General features: G+C 41.5%; 1 protein-coding gene across 2 annotated transcripts; it reads right to left on the bottom strand.

Annotated features, from left to right (window-relative positions):
• Positions 1-2,355: 2,355 nt before the first annotated feature.
• Positions 2,356-7,016, bottom strand: LOC136794735 (uncharacterized). 2 transcript variants are annotated; one of them, XM_067041049.1, is made up of 3 exons: positions 6,783-7,016; positions 3,210-3,325; positions 2,356-2,992 (listed from the first exon to the last, which is right to left on the bottom strand). In XM_067041049.1, exons 1-3 carry the CDS (start codon positions 6,932-6,934, stop codon positions 2,790-2,792), a joined length of 471 nt encoding a protein of 156 aa, XP_066897150.1. In that variant the 5' UTR covers positions 6,935-7,016; the 3' UTR covers positions 2,356-2,789. The 2 variants fall into 2 exon arrangements, with proteins under 2 accessions (XP_066897150.1, XP_066897149.1); XM_067041048.1 differs by having other exon boundaries at positions 6,633-7,011.
• Between the last annotated feature and the right edge of the window lie 2,794 nt (positions 7,017-9,810).

The following is a 9,810-nucleotide window of genomic DNA, read 5'->3' as shown; positions in this document are numbered from 1 at the left end:
TCACGGGACTAGTTGCTTCGCGGCATGTGGGGTTTTCCGAGACCAGGGCTCGAACCCGTGTCCCTTGCATTGGCCAGCAGAGTTAACAAGTCGGAGAGGTCACATCGTGACTGGAGAAGGGATTCAGTGAGTTTTGGTTTTTGGAGCTTATGGACATAAACAGAAAATATTGATTAATACAGGATGGTTTAAATAAGTGATGCAGTGAGTGGAACAGTCCATAGTGTCCCAGAGGAAAAAAAGCCATTTTGAAGACTTGTAGTCATCTGTAGAGCTAACATATCATCCTTACTGTGTACTGAACACTCATGCGTATGCTGTTCATGAGTGCATGTGTCAGTCCTTCCAGCCACCCGGTGAGGTAGATGGTATTCTTGTCCTATTTGATATCTAAGGAAACTGGAGCATAGACAGGGTAAAGTTATCCCACATCATAAATCTGGTGAATGACAGAGGCAGCATTTGGACCCAGGGAGTCTGATCGGTCTGAGTCCGTGGTCTCACCACCCCACCAGACAACCTCAGCGTCTGCAGTACCACCTCTGCCACATAATGTTATATAATGCCCAGGGTGGCTAGGGTACCATATGACTCCTATAGCTGGCAAGGGCTTCTGAGGATCTGAAGATGGATAAGACCCACATCAATACTCTGAATATGATATATGTCTAAAGGCCAGAGATTAGACGTTAAATTCTTTCCTTAATTGATTACTTAATGGTGAGCAGAAAGACAGCGTGTCTTCAACAAGAAGAGAGCATGCCCAAATCGTTTATTAGAGTCCTTAATAGGATGAAGAAGGATTTTGACAAAGTGGACCCAGGCGATAGAGTTAAAATTGTTTTCAGATTCATTAAATCTTTAACCTGAGATTTCCTTCCGGGTTAGGAAAACATTCAGTGATTTGAAGATGGTATTTATGTAAGAGCCAGTTAACTGAGGATCCACTGTAAAGATGTTTCGAAAACTAGGATCTCTGACATTTATTTTTCTTATATTTAGTCACTGGATAGGACATAAAGGAATTCAATAATGTCTTTCAAGGAGCTTATCAACCATCACCATTTTAATATCTTCTTAGACTTTTCACGTAAAAAAAAAAAAAAGTCTGGAAAATTTTAATACTGCATTGAAAAACTTAGAAATAAAAGAACCTGTGAAGCTATGTTTCAAATTTATATGTTTCAGGTCGGATTCTCGTCCTTCTGAAATAGTCAAACAGCCTCGCCATGCACCAGAAGTACTATAAACCAAAGCAGGGGGAGATTGATCTTGGTACTACCTGCACACGGCATCTTCATTCTTGTAAAGTGCAGCATGTGGCAATAGCTCGGCCTTTGGAGAGACACGTTAAAAAAGGGAAGCTGGATACCGTCCCGACCTATAAAGGTAACTTGCCATTTCAAAAACTAAAGAGCCAAAAACCAAAAACTTCCTTCCAGCTTTGAGATCTAACATCAGATCGTGATTTTGGTGCATTGCCAAACGTAAGTCTCCGTGGCTTAGGAAAAAACGTTTTTCCCTGTTGTCTACATAGTATTGTATAGTGAGAAAAAAGCGGACTGTTTGCTTGATGGAGAGTTAAGAGGCCTGGATTCCTGTCCAAATTCAGCCACTTAATTAGTTTTCTCCGTCTCCAGCCATGAAAGCAAAGGATACCACTGAACAAGCATTATGTCATATGTGTCACATTATGCCACATTTAGTCGGCACTGTTCCTTTCCTTCCATCCCAGCATGGGTTGAAACTTTACTGAGCATCCTGGAGCCTTTGAGAAAGTCAAATAAGGAGCAGCCCTCTTCTCCATTCAAGTTCTGAACCAAGCGATAAAGCAAAAGAGTGAGCAGGTAGAGAACCAAAATACTCCCTTTATACTGAGAAAGGCTGGAGTAGAGGGTGAAGCTTGCATCTGTTAGCAGATGGTCCCTGATACGGAACCTCAGAATACAATAGGCTTGTCCACCCAGCGAGACAGTGTTGGAGCACCACCTAGGCAACCTGCTCCTCCAAGACTTCCAGCCTGGAATACCTCCTGCTTCCTGGCAACTGACTTGGAAGAGTAAGGACTGTACAACGTATGACCAGGTGCTTCCCCCCCAATCAATCTGAGTCTATAATGGTCTGTTGCTTTTGGGCAGGGAGTGGGGTCCTTTATTTTTACACAATAGGCTGTCTTGTTAGTTCATATTTTTTTCGTTAATAATGTAATTGCATATTTAGGCTTACAGCCTTTTCACTGGTTATGTGATATAGCTGAACGGGTATGTCCTAATATACAACCCTTTTGTACGAGTGATGCCATCCACAGTAAAAGTAATGATTTATACGTTAAAGCGGTAATAAGAGAATACATACTTTTTCTTTCAATGTCACTCTTACCAGTTTAATGGGTAACTAAAGTATATGGTATCAGTATGGCTGTGATCTGTACGTCAGCCCAGGTGGGAGATCTGTACAAAGGACACATTTTTAAGACAATGCACATGGTGAACAAATATATTGTTAGAATCTAATATAGCATACAGTAATTGTTAAGATACGTATTTATTGGTATGCAGAGGAGACAGTGTGTTGTGTAATAATTTGACATAAAAAGGTAATTGGTGAACGGTCTGTACTAGGTCTTTTAAAACAACCATAGTGAGATTTTCTTTTCTCTTTTTTCTCCCACAAAGTCTATTGAAAAACACAACAGTAGTGATACTCCTTGATGCTGTGACTATTTACATATGAGACACACACATTCACACACACCAACACTAGTTCTGGCTTCTCATTAGCTGGGTTTCCTATAGATTCCTGTACTTCCACTCCCGTAATCCAGTGTTGAGGATCCCTGGGTTCCTTCTGGCCTTCTCTCTCCTCATCTTCCCTAGTGAGGAACAGGGATCCTTGTATTTCCAGGTTTTCGGGCATGAGACAACGAATACTAAGGGCCGAGGGAATAAGTCGTCGTTCTGCGTGATGGTTGTACTGCAGGCTTTGTAGATACCTACGGCAGGACAGACAGGTCTGTAGCTGAAGAGAAATCACAATGGGAAGGGACTCTCTCTCACTGTCACCGAAGAATTAGAGAACAGAGCAAAGGCAGAAATGGGATATGATTAAAAACAAAAACGAAAAACTCTACAAGATGGTGAGAAGGGTGACATGTAGATTCTGGAGATGTGGTTCTGTGAAACTGGTGGCTCTTAGACACAGAAACATACCTGCCCCTAGCAGCAGCCTTGCTTTAGAAAGTCGTTCAGATGAACATGTAGATAATGAAAATAGGTCAGTATTTGATGTGATACTTTTTAGGGACGACTCTTCTGTGTGCCGGGCACTATAAGGAATAGAGATCTGAATTGAGCATCGTTGTTGACATTTAGAAACTTTACAGTTGAGTTGAGAAAGAAGAGCGGTAGTAGCCTGAAGAATTAGGTAAGTCATACGAGAAACCAAAACAGGAGATATCACAAGAAGAGGCGAATAATTCACGAGGAAAGTAATGGAACAACTAGGGCTTCAAACACTTAGACTAAGCAGGACACCACTCCAGGCTAGTCTGGGAATGCATCACGGACTAGTAAGTATTGATATATAGAAAGAGGAGGGATATCCTAAAAGCTTAGGATGAGGCGAGCAAAAAAATCATAAAGCCAGAAAGATGAGAGGGTGGTTCGGCGAACATGGTGGGAACCAGAGAATTTCAGGATCTGAGAGATCGGTGTATGGTTCCAAACAGGTAGGTTGAGATCAGATTGTGAAGTCTTGCTTGTCAGACTGAGGAGCTTCATTAACGTTTTTCTAGTAGCCAGTAACAAGTTCTCAGTTCTGCTACCAGATAGGACATAGCAGATGGCAGAAAGCCATTACTTCCACTGAAACAGCTTAAAAAGATACATAAATTTTAAAAAATCTCTTTTTAATGGAAGCAAAGAACTAAAATTACAGACCGAGGGGAGCCCTTCCTACATGAGCTGAGATGGCCAACTGTGTACTTCTCTGGGAGCATTTGTCAAGTCTAGGCCAAGGCTGAAAATTAGGGTAGCATCAGCAGCGGGGCCCTCCTAGGGGAAGGGAAGGAAACCAGCGGAGCACCTGACATGTAGGCCAGTGTGACCAACCGGGGTCTGTAAATAGCCCTGATGTGTGGCTGGTTTTCCTCGCGGGATGTGTGCTGAGTGATGAGGGGGCATGGTAGGCTAGAGGACTGAGACTTCTAATCATCAAATCACGTTTAAAAGGAAGCTAAGTAACAGAACATTGGTTTCCCGAGGGCAACACCAACTTTCTGTGGTAGGAAAAAATGTTTATGAGAGCTGAAAAACATCCTGTTTTAAAGTTTTAAACGAGATTTAGAAAATCTGTCACCAGGAGGCGGGGAGAACGCAAGGAGGAGTGCAGACCGTGATAAATGAGGATGGCTGTACTACGAATGAATCACAGAACCACACTGCAGGGGGTGGGAAGGAAGGGGATGACCTAAGTCACTCTGGAAGTGGGTTCTCACTGGACACCATAAGGCAGTAGACAAAAAGAATGCTATACAAATAGTGTACTCTAGTTGGTAATTTCTTGTTTTGCTTTCACAGGGGTATGTGTTAGCAGCTCTGAAACTACGACCAAGAAAATATATTGCAGATAACGAAAGCCTGGCTTCTCCCTGTCAGAGAAAGAAGTTTACCAACAGGAAAAAGGTACGGACCATATAATAATGACCCTGTGTGCTGGAATGGCATTCAAGGTTTCAGTATGAACGCATAGATACAGGGGAAAAAAAAAAAATTGCGTGTGTGTGCGCGCGCGTGCACGCATATTCAAGGATCAGTGTATACGCAGTCAACCTTTTAACCCTCCCAATGGCCAAAGCTAGCATGCTTTGAGCAACAAAATAATGACAGTGTTGGATTTCAGTCCCTTGATATATATGTAGATACAGATATCTATAACTATGTCTAGATATATATGCATCCCCTGGAGTCTATATGGATATCTATAAAGTGCATAAATGGGGAAGAAGGGACAACTCTTCCCTTCCAGAGGATTCCAATTAGCAGAAGTAGAAGGAACGAAGGAAATAGAAGGTCACGGTTAGAACAACTTCGTGATAATTGTTGTAGGCACAATGCACAGTGGACGCTAACATTGAGGGATAGTACTTTAAGAAGAAGCAGAGTATTTGTACAGTGTCAAAGGGTTGTCTCCCAAATAAGTATTTATTAATTACAAGGAGAAAAATAGGAACTTAATAGACAGGAAACTTGGCAGAAACTACCTGAACCAAGGATCAAGTCACTAGTAATAGGACTTAGTGACCTGTTGTTCCCCCTGTTAGTATGCATTAAGAAGGGCAGTAATGCATAACCTCGCTCTAATCTTGAGAAAACACTAGATAACCCCGGATTGAGGGACATTCTACAAAACCTGTAGCCAGTGTCATGGTCAAAAGTGTCAAGGTCATGAAAGACAAGAAGAAATTGGGGAAGCATCACAGATTGGAGGAGGCTAGAGAGGCAAGGCAACCAAACACAATGTGGGATCCTGGATTAGACCTCGGGCAGAATAAAGGACAATAGTGGAAAAATGGTAAAATCCCAAAATGTTGATATGTAAAAGCCCAGAATATTTGGGATTTCATCACCCTGTACATGAGAGAGGACCCAAGCCTTACATTAGTGTTTAGATTGTAAAATGTGGACTTTGTTCGGTGTCCTTGCGGAGTTACTAAAGATTACAACGTATTTCAAACTGCCAAGAAAATAGAGGGGATTTCCTAGAAAAATTTATCTGAGTTGGAAATAAAGGTGTACCTTTTCCACTGTCCCGATAATGCTGCCCACTGCTTGTAACCTATGTAGGCCTTAGAGAAGGAAGGGAGGGAGGGAGGGAAGGAAGGGGAAAGAGGGAAAGAGTCAAGGAGAGAAGGAGGAAAGGACAGAAGGAAGGAAAGAAAGGAAAGGAAAGAAGGAAGTACATCGTTGAGATCTCTGAGGTGTCCCATTACTTATGTTCTGTGTGGCTCAGCCTCATTAGGCTAACACAGTCTTACAAGTTACTGTAAAATGGTTGATTTTTGTCTTCATCAAGTGACCTTGGAAACTCCAAGGCCTGTCGCAAGTGAAGGGGAATTTCAATCCCAGCACCATGAATGTTTTCTAGAAAGACTCACTGCTCATCTCGAAGCACTATACACTTGACCCTTGCACAATGTGGGAGTTGGGGCGCCCCCCTTCCCCGCCAGGGAAAATCACAAACAGAGTTCTTCTATCCCTAAATCATCTGTCAGCTCAGACTTCTATAAAAGAGGGAAGCATTTGTGTGTGTGTGTCAGCCCCTTAACGAGATAAAAGTTAATTTTATTCTCTGCTAATAACGTTGGACGTGATTCTGTGCCAACGTCCTAATCAAACAGTGTCTAAACAAAGGAATAAAGTAGTTCCTTGGAAACACTAGGTGACAGATTTAATCTGTAAACCTAAATGAAATATTATGAGGCTCCATCAGCTTTGTGTATAGAGGGAAAGATACCTGTCTATTCTCAGTGCTACTTTTTCCTTTCTCTTTGCGGTGTCCCTGTATGTTGAACATCCAAATAATTTGTAATGATAAATAGTGCATGTTAATGAGTATTTTGGTATAATACATACTATCGAGGGTGGCACCATGAGAAATCATAATTTAGTAGGAACTGTCCATTGTGAGAGGCGGTACGGAGGACAGAGGATGCCACTTTCAGGCGATCATAGTCACTACTGAGGTGGCAGAGGTTGTGTGCTGCCCTAGGGCGGGGCCGGTACCTCCTGTCATCACAGCCGGACTCAGAACAACCTTGGGGTGTTGACAAATTATATGATGCTGCTGCTGCATCCTCACAGCGCGACCCAGGCAACGTCCAGGACACTGGAAGAAAAGCACAATGCGGTATAAACAACGTCGTGAGCTCATGCATGCTGGGGTTCCAAAACCGTGTGCTGCGGCGGCATTGCTGAGGACTAGCTACAGGGAGGGGAGGGGGTCAGCTGTCCCCGAGGGAAGTGAGGGAGGATGGAAGCCCAGCTCTAAGGACCAGACAGCCCTCCTTCAGAGCCAGAAGTTTCCTTTCCTCCTCTTTTCCCCCAGAAACTTCGACCACCTCTGGGCAGAAGGGGAAAGGACAGGGCCCGTCTGTAATTGACCAGGCTTAGGTTCGGCAGTGACTGTGCTTAAAACCAGAAGCCATGGGCAAGGTTGGGTTTTCCTGCTCAGAGCAAAAATGAAGGCTCTGTGTTGAGGTGAGTTCAGTTACAGAAAAAAAAAAAAAAAAATTTGACATGCAGTTCTTAAATTTTTCTGTACTCATAGCACCTATTAATTTTTCTTGTAATGTGTTTTATGCTTGAAAAGGTCTTTCCCGTCCTGATAGTTCTAGTCCAGTTTAGCTACTTTTCCACTGAGCACTTTAATCAAGTCAGAATTTATTCTGACGTACGTGATGTATGTGAGTTTGAGCTCTCATTTTGCTTTCTTTTCTGACGTTAGTTGACCAGTTTCCCTCATACAATCTTTTTTTTTTTCTAACAACATTATTGTGATATAATTCACATACTGTACAAGTCGCTGTTTAATGTATACAATTGAATGGTTTTTAGAGTTGTGCCACCATCGCCACAGTCAACTTTAAGACATTATCACCATCCCCCAAAGAAACCCTGTCCCCTTTAGCATCTACTCCCAATTCCTCCCATGGCCTCTCCCCCTCAGGCCTGTCACAACTGACTGTTGAGCTACTTTTTTCTCTAGAGGCTTACCGAGTGTAGACACTTCGTATGAAGAGAATCATACAATCTGTGGTCTTTTGTATCTGCCTTCTTCCCTCCCTGACCATGATGTCTTTAAGGTTCATCACCTTTGTAATACATATTAGTACTCTATTCTTTTTAATGGCCAGATGATATTCCATTGTACAAATACACCACATTTACCTATCGGTCAGTTATTTCCAATTTTGGGAGCTTTATTATGGCTTTGATTTGAGTTACTCCCACTTTTTGGTTCTTATAAACAATGCTGCTGTGAACATTCACGCACAAGTTTTTGGGTGAACCTGTTTTCGTTTCTCTTCGGTCCATACCGAGGAGTAGAATCACTGGGTCATATGGTAACCCATACATGGAACCTTTCGAAGAACTGTCAGACTGTTTTCCAAAGTGGCTAGACCATTTTACATTCCCGTTTGCAAAGTATTAAGGTTGCAATTTCTCCATGTCCTCATCAACACTTGCTACTCTCTCTCTTTGTGATTAGCATTTCCCCAATGACTAATGATGCTAAATATCTTTTCCTGTTCTCATTGGCCATGTGTAAGTCTTTATGGGAGAAACGTCTATTCAGATCCTTTTCAATATTTTAATTAGTTGATTTGCGTTTTTATTATTGAGTTTGAGTGTTCTTTGTATGTTTTGTTTTAGAAACAAGTCCCCTTTCATATATATGATTTTAAAATACTTTCTCCCACTCTGTGGGCTGTCCACTTTCTGGATCATGTCCTTTGTAGCAAACAAAGTTTTTAATTTTGATGTGGTCGAATTTATTTTTGTTGTGGTTGTAGCTTGTGTTTTGGTGTCATGTCTAAGAAACCATCTCCTAATCCAAAGCATGAAGATTTATGGCTACACTTTCTTCCAGGAGCTTTAGAGTTTTTAGCTCTTAAGTTTAGGTGTCTGATAAGTTTTGCCTTAATTTTTTGTATATGTTGTAGGCTCGGAATCCAAGCTCATTCTTTTGTATGTGGCTATTCAGTTGTCCTGCACCATTTGTTGAGGAGACTATTCCTTCCCCGTTGAAGGGTCTTGTCACCTTGGCAGAAAATCAGTTGACACCGATACATGGATTTATCGCCACACTTGCAACTCTCTTTGCATCAATCTGTGTGTCTATGCTATGCTAGTACCACACTCTCATGATTATCACAGTTTTGTAGTAAGTTTTGAAATTGAGAAGTCTGAGCCCTCCAACTCTGTTCTTTTTCTAGATTGTTCTGGCTATTCTGAGTCCTTTATATTTCCACATGAATTTTAGGATCAGCTTGTCAATTTCTGCAGAGAAGCTGGGATTTTGAAAGGGATTGTGTTGAATCTGTAGATCAGCCTGGGGAGTGCTGTCATCTGAATAATAGTAAGTCTTTTGATCCATAAATATAGGATGTCTTTTCATTTATTTAAATCTTCTTTAATGTCTCGGAAAAAAAAAAAACAACTTTCTGTAGTTTTATACTGTTTATTTTTGTTTGAACTATTCTTCCCTCTATGATGGCCTGTTAAACTCATTTTACATGGGTCTGTTTCTCTACTCTAATTATATTCCATGACTCAACGTCTATTCCTGTACTAATGCTGCACTATTTTACTACAATAGCTTTACGGCATGCTTTGACATCAGATAAGGAAAGTCTTTCTATACCTCTAGTAATTTGCTTTTCTGAAACTTACTCGTCCTCACTCATTCCTCCCACATGAATGTCAAAATCATCGTTTAAGTTCCGAAAAAAGAATTCTACGGTAATCTGAGTTGGAATTACGTAACATGTTTCAGTTCACTTAAAGAAATGGACTGTTTGGCTTTTCTGTTACGTGGTTCAACGGTGTGTTACAGTTTTCTTTATAGGTTCTGTGATGGTTAGTTTTATGTGCCGTTTCTCACCCATACCTGATCAGGTGAAATTTAATGAGGCTTTGGACTTGGAATTGGTGTTGGAATGGGTTAAGACCTCTGGGGATATTGAGATGGGGTGAGTGTATTTTGCTCATGAGAAGGACGTAAATTTTGGGGGGACCAAAGGGCATAATG

Source organism: Kogia breviceps, chromosome 8 (genome assembly GCF_026419965.1).
Source record: "Kogia breviceps isolate mKogBre1 chromosome 8, mKogBre1 haplotype 1, whole genome shotgun sequence".
Lineage (NCBI taxonomy): Eukaryota > Metazoa > Chordata > Mammalia > Artiodactyla > Physeteridae > Kogia > Kogia breviceps.
This window is presented reverse-complemented; position numbering and strand designations above follow the sequence as displayed.